The sequence below is a fragment of the Netta rufina genome, assembly GCF_964035555.1.
Source record: "Netta rufina genome assembly, chromosome: 1".
In the NCBI taxonomy this organism is placed as follows: Eukaryota; Metazoa; Chordata; class Aves; order Anseriformes; family Anatidae; genus Netta; species Netta rufina.
Genome location: NC_140123.1, coordinates 62,869,694 through 62,889,211, shown reverse-complemented (window position 1 = coordinate 62,889,211; position 19,518 = coordinate 62,869,694). Strand labels below are relative to the sequence as shown.

General features: G+C 40.6%; 1 protein-coding gene across 2 annotated transcripts in view; it reads right to left on the bottom strand.

The window, feature by feature from the left end:
- The window catches only part of MCF2L (MCF.2 cell line derived transforming sequence like), a 100,429-nt gene extending 83,146 nt beyond the window's left edge, over window positions 1-17,283 (bottom strand). Inside the window, exon 1 of one of the 2 annotated variants that reach the window (XM_084303422.1) lies at window positions 17,112-17,283. In XM_084303422.1, coding sequence (XP_084159548.1) covers window positions 17,112-17,232 — 121 coding nt within the window. In that variant the 5' untranslated portion in view covers window positions 17,233-17,283. The remainder of the gene's footprint in view (window positions 1-17,111) is intronic. The other variant, XM_084303420.1, reaches the window with a different exon arrangement.
- Window positions 17,284-19,518: the final 2,235 nt, after the last annotated feature.

Sequence of the window (19,518 nt, the reverse complement as noted above, 5' to 3'; positions counted from 1 at the left end):
TTCTTTACTGAAAGGGTTGTGAGGCATTGGAACAGGCTGCCCAGGGAAGTGGTGGAGTCACCATCCCTGGAAGTCTTCAAAAGACGTTTAGATGTAGAGCTTAGGGATATGGTTTAGTGGGGACTGTTAGCGTTAGGTCAGAGGTTGGACTCGATGACCTTGAGGTCTCTTCCAACCTAGAAATTCTGTGAGATATCTGTGAGAGAGGCTGAGGACACCGGGTTTGTCAAGACTGGAGATGAGGAGCTTGAGGGGTGACCTTGTTGCTCTTTGCACCTTCCTGAGAAGGGGAAGTGGGGAGGTCTTCTCCCTGGTATCTAGTGACAGGATGCATGTCAATGGCTCAGAGCTGCGTCATGGGAGGTTCAGGCTGGACGTTAGGACAATATTCTTTATCGAGAGCATTGTCAAACACTGGGACAGGCTTCCTGGAGAGGTGGTTGATGCCCTGGGCCTGTCTGCCTTTAAGGGGCATTAGGATAATGCTCTGGATGATGTTTTAACTTTGGTTCAGCCCCATAGTAGTCTGACAGTTGGACTTGAGGATCTTCGTAGGTCCCTTCCAACCAGAAGTACTCTATTCCACAATCCCTTCATGATGTGCACAATAACATGGACAATAACCTCTGAACAAGCTGCTGTCTTAAAAATTTCAGAGCAGAGGAAACAGCAGAGTGAATCGTTCATGAGAAAACCAAGTACTAGTTTAAAAATAATCTAATTTCTGGGACTAGTGCAACAGATGCATGTAATATCCATCCTCCATGCTCCCACTTAGCTTTGTGGACAACTCAAGGCCTAGTAATGACCGTGGCTGAGAGAGCCAAAATATAATGTTGTTTCAATCCTACTATCTTTCATGATTAACCAACTAGACATATCTTCACCTCTCACCTTCAGGACTCCTGAGTGTCCTTAGGTTGAAGGACATACATGAAGAAATGGGGTGAAGAGCTCAGGCAGTGTACAAGGGACTGAGGTTGCTCCTAGTTTGCTGGAGGGGGTAGGAATCCAGGAATAGCATCTCTAAGGAAAGTGGCCACAGGCACCTTGCTAAAACTACTTTAGATAAAAGTGGTTTTTCCTAGCAAAGAAAACTCAAAATTTCACTAGCCAGAAATGCTCCACATTCCCATGAAACAGAGTATGAACCATGCACTTGTGAAAAGAAGTCTCCAGCCGGGAACTGAATGCGTTTTTATTTTAGCACTCTATTTTGGAGCATGTGCGTGGGGAAACATTTGTTTTGTGCTTATAATACCTTGTCTCCTTGCTGCGTGCTTCAAGAGAACAGCAACAACAAAAAAGAACAAATGTGTTGAGCACAAAACCCCTTCCTAGACTTTATTGTTGAGATTGAAACACAAGTGGAGAGGGCATGCAACATGTGGGCATGCACATTAGCAACAAGACTTAGGGGAAAATTCCAGCTCTATTCAAACACAGAGGAACAACAGCCCTCATAAGAAAAATCTATGTCAAGACATGCGTGTATTTATAAATGCAAGAAAATACATTAGAAGTCCTACCATGCTGAAGTCAATCTCATCCTGGTCTATGACTGAAATACTGCAGCCCACAGAGAAGAGGAAAAGACCACGGGAGAAGCTTTTAAAGGATGAATGCGAAATCATGAAGGGTAAGAGGCTGTGTCATTTCAGTTCTGTGCAACCCAGAGAGGGAAGCTTTGGCTGCACCTTAAATATTTAAGTTTGATAAGTCGATAGTAAAAGTATAGCTACAGATGTATTTTTTCCTTCAGGGTGTAGCACCTAGCAATAAGCACATCAGTAAGATGATCTGCCACTTTGCGTGATTCAGCATGACGAATCATCCTTATAGGATCACACTTAGCATAATGTAAATGTGCACTCTCCCTAAAAAAAAAGCTAGCAGAATACACCTAACTCACACCTGTAACCACAGACTGTGTAACTGGGTGGAGCCGTGAAGACATTAAACATTTTGATGCATCACCAGTGAGCACCTACGTTAGCATACTAGACTATTTAGAAGCCCTATTCATTTTCTCCTTTTAATACTTCATGAGGGTTTTTCAAAGAACAAATGCAAAAAAGGTTTCATTCTTTTTAAAGTCATCAAGCATTCGAAATTGCCGATTCTCTCTCGTTTGCATCAAAAGATTCAATTTTCATTAAAAGTGAGTTTATATACACACATATACTGCTAAAAATCCATTATAGAAATATTTCTTTACTAACCCAATACTAGCAGCTTGCTAAATTTCTATGTAACAACAGAACTAACCAATTTTGAAACAACTTTAACAGTTTTTGATTTGGATGCTAAGTCATCAGAAAGGTCTCTTTATCACACGAACATCTGAGTTTTAGCAAGTGTGAGCAATCAAAATTTGTGGTGAGAGAAAAGCAATAAAAAACCACCATCCATGAAGAGAGACACTCTTCCTATGAAAATGAGTATGCTGGCAATACCAATAGTTGCTGGAACACTTAAAAGGTGAAGGATACTGTTCAATTAATAGGATGAATCCTGCAATATCATTTTGAAAGACACATCTAGTAAGAAATGAGAAAAACCACTGAGAAACTACATTTCAAAAGTAGTCTTTGCACTATAAGACAACAATAAACTTCAAAGCTTTGAAGATCACATACCTTACATCAGGTATCCAGAAAGTAAGACAAAAAGACTACTGCAATTTCTAAGGAAGCACAACACACCTCCAGTTCTCCAACCCCATGACTACACTTAAAAATTTCCAAAACAAACAAACAAACACACACACACAGCAGAAGCCTGGCCACTGAATGTTCTTATCATCAGTTTTCATTCTTGATTTCAAAATGAAATATTTTTGGTGTTCTGTGAACTGAATTTTAATCAGTTTATACTTTCCTATGTGTCCTTTCTAAACAAGCTCCTGCAAGTCTCTAATCATAGGTCTCCCCTTCACTGTGCGGCAGGATTTACCGTGGTTTCCATTTCAAAGAGACAAGAAATGGACTTTTTCTTCAGGTCAAAGCTGAACCATGCAGGAGTTATCCTGTGGTCTTTGGTGACAGTTCTGTCAGTCCACAGCTGCAAAATAAATGGATTTGACCTCTTTAACTTCACAAAGAGCAGCAGTACCCATACAAAAGTGTCTGCAATCTGACGTGATCAGTCAAATGCCATGGAGATGAGGAAAAGAGGACAACTGGCTCCATGCTGATGCTGTCAAACACAGGATTCAAAATTGAGTAGACCAGAGATTGCAGTCTGACAAAAATTGAAAACTGTAATTAGAAGTGGATGCAGATCACCACTAATATTACATAGAAGCTAGGACCAAAATTCTGAAAAAATCCTGAGGATGGGACCCATTATAGCAACAGTAGGATTAAAGGAGCAAGTGGAAGAGAGAAGAGGAAACGGATGTAGGGTTTCGTGGTAGCAGAAAGGAAAACTCAATAGTAACGAATGGCAACAGGAACATGTGATGAGAACACCCCAGGAACAGAACTCGGGAAAGGAAAAGCAGGTCTACTTTGTATTCTGAAATGTAAATGTTTATATACACACACACAAATAACAACATTGCTCCAGAAAGCAAGGCAAACCAACAGACACCATTACAACAAATGAAGCGTTGTACCACAGTCATACCTATATTTATAGCCAAAGTATAAAATAAAAATTCATCAATGATAGGAAACCCTTTTTGTGACCCCTTAAAGTACACAATTATTTTTTTTCCAGATTAACAAGACACTCAGGAAGCAGAAAAACCTTCAGGTCAAACACTGCGGGAGAATGCGTTCCAACAAAAATATAAAATGCTCCGCAACACTGATGAACACAGATAAAGGCTGCAAAACTATTTATCACAAAGGAAGGAAAGGAAAACAACTTTTGCAGAAATCACCATTCCCCAAAATCCTGGAAGAGCAAACAGGACAGACAGAAGTGAAACTTGCTTTTGGTCCAAGATCCGAGACAGAAAATACTCGTTCCATCACGTCTCTAGAAACAATTAGTTGGCGTGCTTCTGAACAAGTTACTTATCATATTTAGTATTGTAGGATCACTTGTAGCTCCCAATGAAATACAAAAAAATAAAAAGAAATGGCTGCTAGGTGACCTCAGTTACCTGTCATTTCAGATTGTGAGTTTAGACAAAATCTTTCTGATTAGGCCATTGCCCTCAACTCTTATTGATGCTTCAAGAGTGGTCTATCCCGCATTATTCTGAGGTTACGCTTCAGAATGGTGAAAACCCACATAACAGATCAGATAAATATACAATTGTCCTCCTAGCAGTTTATTTTTCAAGCCAGTTTTGATTTTGACTCACAATTTGGACTTCTTGTGGTCAAGACATGCACAACAAGGATCACGTGGCCATGCAACTCAACAAGTCCCCAATCACACAAAATGTTTGAAAAAAAGCAATCTTCAAAATACACCAATCCCTCCACTTAGGGGTTCCCAAAATTACATCTTAATTTCTCCCATTGTAGATGCAGTATTTGTAAGAAAAAAAATAATTGTATCATACAAAATACAGTGATCCCTTTAATAAAACACTTTAAAAAGCCACTGACTACAAAAAAAAATAATAATCTAGACCTCCAAAAAACTGTTATAAAATACACCAACAACTGCAGAGACACACAGCAGCTGTAACTGTGTCCTGTTTCTATTCTTTGGGAAGCAAACAGGAAACATATACCCTTACCTGATAGAAAAAGCAGCCAGTCCCTGAGATTTTAATCAACCCAAAGCAACAGACATTTTCCTTCTTCTGCAGTTTCCTAGGATGCTTCCTGGGCTGCTCAGAATAGCAGCATGGAGTCCGAGCTTTTTAACAGCAGCATTGCCTTCGTTTTCCTCATTAAGTACTGCTACCTGCACTATCACTGTATTTACTTTTGGCCTAGGTGTGACGGCACAGGCAAGGCTGTGGATTCAAACAACAAAACCACTCCTCTGCCACGGGTGCTTTATTAGTGTTAGCCTCCGACTTCGCCTCAAAAACCTTCGTGCTGTTTTGAGATGAGCAGCAACTAAAGTAGATGCACCAGCCATGAAAGAAAGGCAATTATGCAAAGCTTTAGCTAACAAGGAGGAAAGACCTATAAAAACCTACCACATCACCTCCTAACCTCCACTGATTAGGATTTTGCAATTAACAGAAATCAAATCCTGCCCAGTTCTCCATTTTGCAGTTCTGGGGTAAAATCTCAACTCCAAAAAAACCTTTTGAAACAGTTTGGTGCTTCACGGCCTTTTCCTAATGGAGAATGGACACAGAAAGAAGGATGAAATGAAGACTAAGGAGCAAATTCCACTTGTGATGACACACACAGCACCTGATCTCACATCCTCAACACTCAGATGAGTCGGGAACAACCTACAGACTGCCCCCAGCCATTCTTTGCCCTTGTTGCCTCTGCAAAAATTGCATGCGTTTGCCAGCAGCTCCTGTCTTTCTTCCATCTCACTGCTGAGATGAGGAGAGTCAGGTGCTGAAGACTCTCAGTAAAATAGTGGGGAAGAATACTTACTACCTCTTGAGGTCAAAATAGCTGAGGTGCAAAGCGACAACTTCAAAAAAAGGTACAGCTGGTAGGTCATATATCTTCCTCCCTCTTTTTATCTTCTTTAAGTTTCTGTATATCCTGTAAGAAACACCACCCCACCCCTCACGCACAGAAGCCAACGTTCAATTTCTCCAGTGTCACAAGGCGCTCTCCATCCAACCGAACTGACAACAGCACGGACAGATCACCTGCTACTTACCATGTGCATACTCAATCAGTATGACATAATTTTAACTTGGCTTTTACCCTTGTATTTGCACTAAGAGAAGAGTGCAGGGCAAGCAGATCAAAGGTAAGGTGTCATGCTTTCTTCTTCAGGCAAGAAGGCAGAAGCTCTTACCGTACCTGAGTGGAAGGAAAAGACTCACAGCTCTATCATCTTTGTAGTTCCCTGCAGTATGGTGGAAGCAAATAAGGCTCCTCCAATTAAGGTCTCATCCTGCAGCCAGTCTTTGAAGTATTCAACAGCATCCTTTTCAACAGGACAGATTTCACATCCTTGGCTGAAGGATGGCCAAAAGCCTCCTTTTCTCCAACTCAAACACAGAACAGCCTGCGACCACTACTGCCTTGGTCCCCAAGTTACAGTGGTTTAGCCAATGCTGAACACATTTTTACACTTTTTTAGGTCATCACACACACTATACTGAATATACCAAATACAAATACCCAGACAACCCCAAGGATCAGCAAAGAGCCAAAAGTATTGCTCAGACATGAAGACAACATCAAAATAATGTTAAAAATATTAACAGTATCCTCACACCCCAGCTAGGGTTTATTTGCTGCCCTCCTTATTTCTGAGGGAAATTTCAGGGCAAGAAATGGGATTTCTGTTTAAGAAAAAAGTTGTACAGACTTCTTAAGTAGCACTTGGTTAAAGTAAGGTGCAAGGATGCCACAAATATTCCATTTTTTTGCCTCCTGAGATTGTGGAAATATTTTCCAGCAGCTCTCAGAGATTATTCTTCACTGGAATTTCTTCTCCTATACTATGAAGAAGTTTGATACAGCTTATATATAAGATGTACTCAAGTCCCTGTGTTATTTGCATGTAATTCCTTAGAGCAGAAAAAAAAAAAAGAAGAAAGGTATCTTCCTTTTAATCTCCGTAGTTCACTAGCTAACGAAGGAAACAGCAGCTCAGCTACAAATAAATAAAAACACGTAAGTATATGAGTCTCAACCACCAACAAGCCATGACCTAGTTGAGCTTGTTTCATGTTTTCTTCTTCAGGCAAGAAGGCAGGAGCTCTTACTGTACCTGAGTGGAAGGAAAAGACTTGCAGCTCTATCATCAGCTTGCCCAAAAAAGCAGCATATGTCGATCTGTCTGGCACCTCCTGGCAGCTGACTAGTACTCAGCTTCAGCCAGCCCAGCTGGGACAGGTTCAGAGGCATTTAAAGGTTCACAGGTGCAGCCACAAGCAGTTGGCTGGTGAGGAGCTTGTGCAACTGCTTTTTTTTTTTTTTTTTTTTTCTTTTTAGAAAGAGCTCTTCAGCTCAAGCACAATGGTATAAACCAGCAACTGAGGTTTCTCTTGAGTCATGAAACAGTGAGAAATGGATTCAGGTCTCACCTGAGCTGGCTTCCACATGGAGCATCTGCCCTGAACTTATTGCCTCCCATGGACCAGCAGAGATGAGGAGCTGGTTGAGATACTGCTGGCATGCTCTCTGATTTGGCAAACTGTAACCCACAGCATACTTTGTCACATTTCCTCTGTTCTTGTATTATTGTTTTAGACCATTTTGTCTCGTCTCGCTTGCTTAGCTATGGGTACTGTGCTCTAAAAGACGCCTGCTGTCTTTGAAGTACTGATGCTGTTTGCAGGTACTGGCTGCAGTCTGTGTTTTTTCCTTTCTAAAATGGAGTCGTGCGAAGGAAATTGTTTTTACGAAACTGAAGCTATCCAAGAACGAACAAGTCCATTGTTTAGAGAGGAGACCTTTGGGCAGCAATGCAACGACGACCTGTGTTGTGGTGAGTCCACAAAGCTTGTGTGGACGGTGAGGGGTCTGGCTTTGCGTGCCTTGGAACAGGGAGAGAGGGGACAGAGCATTCTCATTGTTTAAATGTAAACAATAATAATAATAGGCTTTTGTAATCGAGAGAAGGAAGCAATCTAATGTGGAAAACAGTTGTTATTACTCTGTTTACGACTCCCTGCTCCCCCAAAATAGGCCAGGTTACTCCGTAACACCGAAGAAGCCTAAACTGAGGTGACCTCTAACTGGGTGAATGGCTGAAAACCCATCTGATAAGATGGGTTTGGGAATGCCTTTTCTGTTTTTAAAATTACCTCATAACAGAAGCGTGCCAGGATGGAAAATACTGGATGGAGTTGCACTCTTGCAACTGTAAGAGCTTTATCCTCAAAATCCTGGACAAACTGCAGATGGTTAGGTTGTAAACGGGATCCACTGCCACGTGGTGGCTGAGGCACTGTCAGGGAGAAAGCTGATACCTGAGTCCAAACGTATTTCTAATATGTTTTGCCATGTTGCTTGAGTTGTAAGATGATTAAATCTATATTCTTTTTTTTTTTTTTTTTTTTTTCCTGCCATAGGGTGCTTTGTTGTGTCTACAGATTGCTTCGTCTGTGAAACACTGCATGTCTTCATCACAAGCAACTATTATACTTCATTTGGTCCAACCAGATATCTTTTCATGAAATATTAAATTAGTACTGCTTATCATTATTCAGCACACGCATCTGGAGACTGTCACATCTTATCTGATTCAAGTAACAAATCCTGTTTGATTTTTGTAAGCAAAGTATAGCATTTAGTGGGTGGCATCCATGTCTGTGGCAGGGGGGTTGGAACTAGCTTCCAACCCATGCTGTCCTATGATCCTATGATAAAAATGTTTTGACTTCACTGACATCTGAGAATTTTGCTTCTCATCTTTGAAAATCTGTTCTAATCACATAGAAAAACACTCACAGATGACTTTTTTTTTTTTAAATCACTTAGGTTTTTTTTTTTTTTTTTTTTTTTTCCTCCAAGTAAAGTATTCCTAAAATAACTCTAACAAATTCACGTTACAACATCTGCAAAAATTATCAATACAACTCATGGTGCAGACAAAGAACATAATTTTCAATAGCTGGAAGTTGGGAGGAAAAAAAAAAAGAGAAGGAACCAAGGTCAAATGCTACCAATTAAAAGAGGAAAAGTTTATGCTGAAGAAGATAGTAGAGAACACCTTTGCTTGTACCTGAAGTCCTTAATCAATCTTTGACAGCCATAAGGGTAGATATTATGGAGACAGGTATCAAAACATTACCTGTGCACCACGTACACAATCCAGTTAAAATGTATGAATACGCGCTACTGGAATCCTAGAGGCTTATATGACAAAAGATAGAGATTTTGACAGTGAGTTGAAGAAGAACTGTATAGTTTTGGACTCCCAGGAAGGATGTGTTTTGAGTTTCTGGTGTGAAAACCTTGCACCAGACTTGTATGTCTGGTAGTATTGGAAAGGCAAAACGCCTCTGTAGTAGGATAGACGCAACGTCTTGAATTCTTGTTTCACACGCTAGCTCTCTGTAAGCACAAGACAATTGGCTTTCTGATTGCTCTCCATTTTATCATACAAACCTTTTGAGTCCATCAAAGATGGTATGAATTAGATAATTGACTAAAATAAGCATGTTTGGCTAAAATAGAAACAATGGTCATGAAAGTTGCGAATTTAAAGAGCAATTCTCCTACGCAAACTCACTGCTTAAAACAATTTGCTTATGTTTCATGAAAGCTTATGACTTTCACCTAAAAGAAGAAAAGGATGGAAATATAGATCGTATCTTTCCTTCAAATAAAAGCCTGAAAAGCAATTAACTCCTTCCCCAGAAGCGAAGGGACACATTTGAAGAAGTTCTTCAAGTAGCTTCTGATGTATGTCACATATTGTGTAGGCTTCTAGAGTGATTTCTCAGAGAAATCAAACAAAAGATAAATTCATTTAGAGAATTACTCATGACTAATACGACTAAGAAACTATGTTAATACCATCCATCTGAAATTCTAATTTTCAGAATAGAGCCCTGTACAAGTTAGATTACTGCAGTGTGATTCACAAACCACAAGGGCTGTTGTAGTCCATGACAGCTCTAAGATAAATTATCACCGGAATTGTACCTATTACAATTTTTGAAGTATATTCCCAGCTACCTACTCACACCTGAAATGATAGGATCATTCATGAATATAACTTCTTTCTAGCTGCCCCACAACTCCTAAGTGGTTGTTAATTGGACAAAACTCCTTACTTAAAACAACGTCAAGCTACACCTGCTTTAACGGATTAATGTTTTTGTGTCCTCTACTTCACAATTTCTAAAACTGATTAGAAACTTTGAAATTAGAAACAAATGCAAATCTGATGAAAATAACAAGATTGGACTGAGATTTACTGCATGCTGACAACATTGCAAGTGGAAAAATGTGAGACTTTTCCACCTGGGGATAAAAAGAGGTAAGAAGAAGTTCCTACAGAAGATTCCTGTAGGCTCCTTCATTCTTCGAAGCTCCCATTCATTCTTCAGCCTCTCTCCAAAAGGAAAGAATTAACCTATCCAACAGCCCTGTCACCCAGTGAAATGGTGTGCGACTCTCATTCTCAACCAAAGACTGCTGACAGATACTGAAGAAGAGTAAGTAAACGGGAAAATTAACATTATCAGTAGGTTTTGTCCATTAATTTCGCAAAAAACACTGACCAACAAGATTCGGGAAGGTTTCATGCCAAACTCAAGTCAAAGTGCAAGAAACAGAAGTTGTATGTGAGGTCGCATTAACCGCTGACTAAAATAGAATCAGTGGGATTTTTTTCAAAGATCACTGAACAAGAAACGAAACACGAAAGTTGTGTTGATCTTCACTTCCTGCTTTGGGAGAAGACATAGTGTTTCTAAAATCGAAAAAAAAGAAAAAAAAAGGATTATTTCAAATCAGGAAGTGCTGGAAATCTTACAGTAAACCTTGATCCTTTTAACTTAGCTTGGTTTACCATGAGACCACGTATGTTCAGACTTTCCAGGTTAGATTCACCTTTGAGGTTAATTTGATGATCATGTGGGATTTTGCTAAGCACTAGAAGTATACACAGTAAAAGGAAGTTATACAGACCATCTTATTAAGCATGACTTTAGTCTAGCTAAACAGTTTGCAACAACACATGAGATTGCAAATGTCTTGAAAGAACAATGAAGAAGATAAAGGGAATAAATAAAATTACATCCTGGCTCCAGGACTGGTTCTGCCCAGAGAGTAAACATCTTATTGTTGACAATTCTCCATCCAGAAAAGCAAAAGCATGCTGTAAAAATAGGAAGTCGCTTTTGTTCCAAATTATTGAAGTGTCTCTGCATATTCATCAGGGAAACAGTAAGTAATTTTTTTCCACTATTGCATTATTTTTGCAAATCTCCTTTCCTCATAAAGATATAAGCTCTTCAGCAGCCATGAAAGTGGTGAAAGTGTAACTTTCTCCTAACTCATCCTGTATATAAAATACCATATATGCTAGTGCCTCTAATTAAATGGGCGTTTAAAACAGCACTAATGTTCAGCAATACATTTTTCCCCATTTCAAGAGTTGCACGCACAGTCAGATTTTGTTTTCTGAGGATTCGTTTTACATGAATTGACTCCCTGAATATCACACAACAGCTCTTAGAAAAGGTCTTCTTGTAAGAGACTCTTACAAGAGCTTAAATCCTAGGAAACAGGGACAAGGAGAAAACCATAGGCAGAGGTTTAGGAGGTCCAAGGGGCAAGGGTACAATCTTGAGGAGTTCAGAGTCAGTGGATCAGCTGGAAGAGCAGTCTATCAGCAAGTTCTTGTATTGCCCCTAATGGCATGTGCATACGTGTGTGTGCATGTGTGTCTTTCACACTTTTTTGCTTACATCCCTAAATGCAATACTAAAATTAAAAGAAAAATTGGAAAGTTAAAAAGGGAGAGCTGATGCAGCTACCACAGAATTTATATTCCTTAGGCAGGAAGGAAAGCTTTCCAAAGAAATGACAACTTTTTTATCTTTTCTACAAGCTTACAAGACACTTCCTTAGAGTATTTCATTAATTTATAGGACAAAAATTGCCATGTATAAATAGCATATGACCTACTAACACAATGACTATTTTGCATCATTTTTTCTTGGTGGATTCATCACCAGGAGGAATGTGGTGGCCTCTACATCAGTGTCCCAGAGCCTACGTATTCCTTCATCATTATGTGCACAATTAGAAAAGTATAATCTTTTAGCCTACAAATTGAGTAAGGCACCAAGAATTTTAAAATATTAACTTTTATAACATCACAATTTATGATATTATACTTTTTTGTTATTTAAAAAAGAATTCCAATAGCTTTTTCACACAAGGAACAGGAAACAATAAGATTCAGAGATCTTACATGGGATTATTCTCAGAAATTGGCTGATAACGTCATCCAGTCTAAATATTTGTACTTACTATTACAGCATGCATCTTACTGTGATTGTAAATTCCACCCCTCGAACCATGCATTTCCTTATAAAGATTTTAAATTAAGAAAAACCTGAAATTCAAAAATGCAAGAAAAAAGATAAAAAATGAGGCTGGGGTCCCTCAGTTTTATGGGACAAGTCAATACGGACACCTGAGAGGAGGAAGATAAACATTTTACCAATGTTGCTGAATTGGTATGTCTGAAACTACAACAATCTCTTCATCTGAAAACGTACATTGAGCTGATTCCGGCAGCATAAACTGCCCTACAAAAGTTTGAGATGACTTCTGAGGGAAGAAGCAGATCTCTTTTGATGGACATAGTGCTTGGGAACTTTTCTGACTTTGGAAGGATGTCAGCTGTGACAATGTTTTTGCTGATGTGCTGACTTTTCACTGGGTAATTTGGCTGAGCCCAATAAATCATTTCACTCAAGAAATCCACAGAAATTAAATGGTAACAAGTTTCGGGGGGTGCTATTTGAGAGGACAGAGTTCTACAAGAAGTTTACATGAAAATTGAGATCATAAATTAAATTGGACTTGCTTTGGAAAAGGGGATTTAAAATTTAAGCACTAAAAAACTTTACCAACAATGTGGACAAAATTCATTTTCAGGAATTAACGATCTAGCAAAATTTATACTGGTAACTCTTGAAATGCATATGCTTTTCTGGCACATACAAAACACGTAGTTCAAGATGCTTCCAGGAACACAGATCCCAGTCACACACCTTACACACGCCCCTGACTTGGCAGGCTGCATAGCCTGTTGACATTTAGAAGATCTAGGTGATTTTATAAAGTTAACCCAACTTACCCTGTGCCACATAATCCAACCAGGAACACCATTCGGAGAAAAAATAATAGCTCCTCATTTCTGCTAGAGAAATTCCTCTCTGATTCATCACAAGAGAAGAGCGTCAGAGAAGTAAAGTGCCCACCTTCCTCTTCTTCTGCTCAGAGCAAACCACCCCCAGAAAGTAAGAGCTTTCATATTAACTGAACTTTGTTCTATAAATGCAGCAGGTGGCCCAAGATGACTTTACAAATATATTTTCCTCCCGTAGCGCCATTGCACCTGTAATTACCTCTTTAATTATAGTGCTCTCCTCTTATGTCCCCACCCCGACTATTTGCAGACTGCTGGTATACCCAGAGTCTGATATAGTATATCCAGGCTGTAGGCTCAAGCCCTAAGCATATTTTCACTCATGTTAGGCTTTAAGAAGGCAAAGCAAAACTGTCATTCACTCCGACATTCATAACACCATCTGGAAAGAGTTGTATTGAACTGCTTCCTAGTTTTAATATTTCTGTACACCTTATCACTTCTCCTCTGGGTTCACTCAAGTCTCTTCTCCAGCTGTTTGCTGGACAAAGTACAAGGGCATTTCCAGCAGGTAATGGAAGATTCAAACATGTGAACTCCACATCTCAAATAAATCCTTTTTCCACACATTTACCCAGCCAGCAAATGAAGGTGTGAACACAGCAACAGCAAACACAGCCTTACAAACCTGGGCCTATCTGGCATGGGGACTAACAGTAATAAAGCTGTAGTGGCAGACTTTAACACTGACCCGAAATCACAGTGTTTACACAGGTTCCAGGCATGCTTTGGCTGTGTTGAAGCCTTCAGGTACCAAAGTATGCCTGCCCCCACTCTACTCATATATTGTCTGGCATATGTTCAATATGACATTTCCAGCTTCTGTGCTTTATGTGATCCTGCCTGTTAACACACCACATGCTCTTCCCACACCAGGAAGACCAACATCCAACAGAAATATTCATATGACTCTGGAAAGTGCTAAACCACACATCTCCATCCCCTCAGCTGACACAGAACATGCAAGAACGTTCTTCCCCTAGACTCCTCTTTGTGATTTGTGGTGGATTTCCCAGGCTTTCCCTGACTCTTTAACTACACAAGTGTATCATATTAGAAACTTGAGTTATGGCACTGCCTCGCTGCACCTTGTCACAGAACATCTTCGGAGTGGATTGGAAGGATCCCGGAATACGGGGACCTCGTCTCTTCTTTCATTCATTACACGCCTAGAGCATACAGGATGTCTCCAGAGATAACCTCCTTCCATGCTAACCACAGCACAGACTGAAGGTGGATGTCTCTGGAGTCCCCACTCGGCAGACTTGTTTTACACCTCTTGGCTCAAGCTGGCCTACTGTTCCTGATCACTTAGAGAAAGAGCAAGAACATGAACGGTCTGAGAGGATGCTCTGGTAGCACCACGCCACGAAGTCCACCTCAGTGGGCCCTGGCAGACCCTGGAACACCTCCCCTCCTGAGGGGTGACAGGTGTCCCCACAGGAGATTGCTCGAAGCCGTGTGTTTCCAGGGCTCAGGTCCTCCGTGAACCCTACAACCGTTGTCCCACCCTCCTGCAGATGTTCAGTCAGGGGTGGATGCCGAGAGCATGATACCCTCCTGTCTAGTGTTGAGTCCCGGCCATATGAGCCTGGGCCCTGCCTGCGGAGGCACTATATGGTGCTCAGTCCCAAATCTCTGTGGTCCAGGAGCAAGTATCACTGGAGCGAGGGCTCAGCCAAGGCAGGGGGATAAAGGCAGTACAGCCAGCCTGGGGAAAGAGACACCTGCAGAGAGCAGCGGACTGAGGATTAGGCCAAGGAGGACGGATGCAAACCTCCATGAGCTGCAAGTAAATAAAGTTGTCTTTGTTAAAATTAAAGCAGAGACAGATCTGATGAAGAATAAAGATTCTGGAAGCCAGCACAGCCTCCCTCATCAAGGTAAATGAGGTCACGGTCTATGAACCAGGACATTTACTGTTCATATAAAGAATTCTCTCTACCTTATTTTTTTAACATGGGGGTAGAAGGCTGAAGTAGCAGGGAGCAAAGCTACTCTCAGCAGTTTCCAGAGATGCTAATAAGAAAACACAGCCCTGCGAGACACGGGTCAACAGGACTGAGCAGCTTAATTTTGTCACAAGAAAAGAGAAGCATGTATCATGGGATTCACAGACTTACATTTACTTCGGAAATAAATGCTTGCCAAAATTTTAACTTCACCCAGCACAGCTACCTACAGAACTGCTCCCAGGCTGCAGGACCCCTCCTTTTCCAGTCTAAAACCTTGATCTACATTTGGCGTACCTTTGGGTCTGAAACTGCCACTGAAGGCTAATTAAAATCTGCCACCAGGAAGGCAGGAAGACTCTTATCAGTGCAAAAGGCCATAAAATGGCTTTGACCAAAACAATGGACTAATTCTTACTGTATATGTGAAGTTAACATTAGAACCATCTAATTGCTTTTCTACTGTCAACATAAAATGGGTAACAGGAAGGAGAGGAAACAGAGTTTTTGCATACTTGAAGACTTCAAAAAGAAGACTGCAGCACAATCAAAAGGAGCTTTGGAATAATAATACAGATGGGTGGGAGAGAAGAGTGTTTCTTCCCACAGAAACGTTCAGTTTTCTGACTGCACACGTCTATATATAGAGAAAGGAACCTCTAAGTAAGAGGCGATTGTACAGCATTACAAGGTTTGCATTAGGGATCTGAGGCTGAAAAAAGTAGGCTAAAATGAGAATTATTTTTTTTATAACATTATGGCATGTTCAATATATTAAACCCATGCAGTCAAAGCTTTGTCTATGCTTGGGATTAACACATTCACAAATGGCCAGCAATGACCACGTTTATTGCTACATTTTGAATCTGACTACAGTGAGATTATGAGCATGTGATGGTTGAATCCTAAATAGAGGTAAGGCTAAAATTTGATGAGGTCTTGTTTTGCTCTGGTTTGTAACACTGCATCCCATGGATTTAAACTATGGCTGAATTTTTCCCATGAAGAATTGTTACTAGCAATATTATGATTACTAGCAATTAACATAAAACCTTTTTCTGGTCTGACCTGAATGGGATTAATTGTTAAAACTTGATGATTTAAAAGCTGGCACTCGTAAAGGTACAAAATCTTGGCCTTAAGAATGCCCAGGCAGGAAAGGTGAAATCTCTGCATTTCAGAAGTCACCAAAAACTCAGTGAGCACAGCACAAAAGAAGATGTGAGCAAAAAACCACCATAGAGGCATTTTCTCTTCCTTTTTTTTTTTCCAAGGATAAGTGTCAACATGAGGGAAAGGAGTATTTGAAAGCCTTGAAAAATTTATACTTACTACAGAGGTTGCTAAGCTTATTTTTACTTCAATTTCATATGCTCTAAATTAGTTTAAAACAAGCAGGAAAATCTTTTTTTTTTTTTTTTTTTTTTTTTTTTAATCTGTAATAGGTCACTGTGCATACAAAATATAAAACCAAGAAAGGTTCCATTAATTATTGAAAAATCTGTTTCAGCTTATCTCTGCCAGTCGGGGCTAACCTATCTTAGGGGAAAAAATTAAATATTTAGCTTTACTAAACACAAATATTATGTAATTTTCGCTTATACTAATATATGATTATAGCACATACTGTATGAAACAAGACTTCAGGATTCACTAAATGGTTGTAAGTCCCAAATTTAGTACACCACACTCAAAGATGAGAGGCTTCCTGAGCTTTTGAGTACAGTTAAAACATTTTTGGGGGTGTAGTTACTTTTTTTTTAAGAGTGGAGCACTCAGTGAAGTTCTTATAGCGTATTGAAGTTGGTGTAAAGCATTCAAATCTGTGTTTGTTAGGCACTATCATACCTGGAACTGCAAGGACCAACAAAACTGCATGCACATATAACGTTTTTCTCCTGTAAGTACTAGTGACAGAGATTAATCGCTATCCATGAGTAATAACTAATATGGATAAAGATTTATATTTTCTTAACAATAACAAATGCTGGATCCCTACATGAGCATGCTTTGAGAAAAAAGCAACAACAACAACAAAATAGTTCCTGCAAGAACCATCAGAGTTGTAAAAATCAGCAAGTCCAGCACTAGGCTACTTACGGCTCATAGGCACCTCACATGATGCTTAAATTTTAGTGCAAATATTCTATGCATATGCAAATCACAATATACAATCACTTGTAAAAGCCACCTCACCAGAGCATATTTGGCGTGTGTTATTTCGTGACTGCCTTCTACCATGAAGGAGCTGGCCAAATCTTGGTAGGATCCTAAAGTGACTTTCATGCCCATCCTTTAAAAACCGGCGTTGTGACATGGATGCGTCTTCTTGTGTCTTCACCGAGTTAGTCACCAAAGGAAGAAAAAAAGCACCTCTTCAGAATTACGCTCTTCTGACACAATGTGAGGCACTCTGATTTTGTTTTAAAATGTCAGTGGAACACGAGATTTCTTTGTCAGATTCAAACACTAACAAAAAAAAGGATTAAAAAAAAAAAAGACTCAGATTTAAAGAACTGGAAGTAGGTGCAGTTCAGTTATTTGGATCATATGTGCTCTTCCTCAGAAACCCATACCTGTTTTTACTACAAAGAAAATTGAAGAATCGGTTGTACTTAATGAACAGAAAGTGCCAAGATGGTTTCTACACAAAGCTGCAAGATCTTCTCAGTTTCTGGCACACGTCACACAGCAGATAGATAGGACACCTTGCTACAGCTTGCAGCCTGTTTTCTTGTCCCTGGTGCCACTACTGTGAATAAAGGAGGTACAGCTCACATAAACAGCTGGATTACCAGAGGAAACTTTCAAAACGAGGACAGAACTGTCTGTTTTTCAATGTTTCATCCCAAACAGCAGCTGTTTCCACTGAGGAAAAGCCCCCTCAGAGCATCCAGCCCGTCAGCTCGCTCCAGCCGTGTGCTGCTCTCCAAAGCCACTTCTCATCCCGAGTAGCTGGCCCTACTGCCGAGGTCTTCACAGCCTTCTCATTACTGAGAGGGGAGGTCCAGTAGCTGCACAGAGACAGATGAGGTTTTAGTGAAGAACGGCAGCCGAAAGTCTTTTGCAGAAATCCACGTTTTGCTCACAAGTTCACAAATCAGCACTCAGATGGGCAGAAATCTCATGCTGGGACTTGCTGCACTTCCTAGTCCTGTGTCTGAAGCGTCCCGTATCCCTCAGTGGCCTCCACCGTGTTTTATGCCAGCAAATTAAAAGCAAATACCATTGGCAATACGATGCTGTTAATTAGAAACTCCTCTTCTGTTCATTTACCCTGAGTCAGACTCTCATCATCAAGCTCCTCTTCCTCTCCCCGAATTTGCTCAGAGGTGAGCCTTAAAGGCTGGACCAGGTGATGTTAAGAGATCTTCTCCCACCTGAGTGATTCTGTGAGATGTGAGCCCCTCAAAGGCCGAGCCTGTCTCCAGAATCTGCAGGCAGAAAGGTCTCACAAGAAAAGCTTGAATCTTCCTGGGAGTTAACAAACAACTAATAGGAAGGAAGGGAGGGGAAATGAATCCCAGGCTTTCTGAAAACACATCAGGAAACCCTACACTGTCTGTTCCCCCTGTCTCTTTCAATGCAGGAGAGAGGAAATTGATAATACTGCTTTACTTGGCAGTCACATTTTCCTCTCAATTCTGTTTAACTATGTCCTGTATGGCTCCAGGCCTACCACAACCCCGTCCATACCATTATGCACATCAAACTGAAGAAGCGTTCTGAAATGGGGTTCCCAACTATCATTATTCTGAAAGCAAATTAGAACAGGCAACCTTTACTTAAGTCACATGGAAGTAAATATTAATTAACTTATAAAACACTAGTTTGAATGCACCTGGCTAGCAGGGGATAAAATGCTTGACTCTTGATATGAAATCATAGGTGAATGTGTCATTCTTGAAATGTGATGATCAAGAGAGGTAGACAAGTAAATAAGAATTAATGCATTTCATGCAAATGTCACTCGTGTTCCAAATTCACTATAATAAGCAGATGGACCACTGCATAATGCAGCTGTGCTACTTATCCTAGATCAAAGGCCTGCCAAGCTTATTTAAGTAACAGGAGAATTAAAAGGAAGGAAGGAAGAAAGGAGGGGAACATCCCAGTGGTGGAAAACCGCCGTGATGCACACCACCACTGTATTACACGTTTAGTGTTCATGCAAAAGAGGATGGCACTGAAATAGGTGCGGCACCAATATGAGGCAAAATCCCACATTTTATGGGGTTGCTCTTCGCCTGGGGGCACAGTGAGACAGATGCAGTGAAACAATGATCCCTGCAGAGACACCACCACAACGTGCTCCTTGCTGCTGAGCTTCTGAGGGGAGGTGGTGGATGTGGCTGGTCCTCCTGTCCAGCAGGCTACTCTTTCTTTGAGTTTTTGGGACACAGCAGCCTCTGGATGGCAGGAATTGGTCCAAATGTTGACTGGAAGGTGGGTGAGACTGCACATCACCTTCCAGCAGCTGAGCCACCAGCTAGAAAACTGACTGTCCTGGTGGTGTGCCATGATGCCAGTGGCACACGGTGGCCATCTCACCAACAATTCGTGCAGAGGGTTATTAAAACGAAGCAAAAAGACGCTGTCCTCG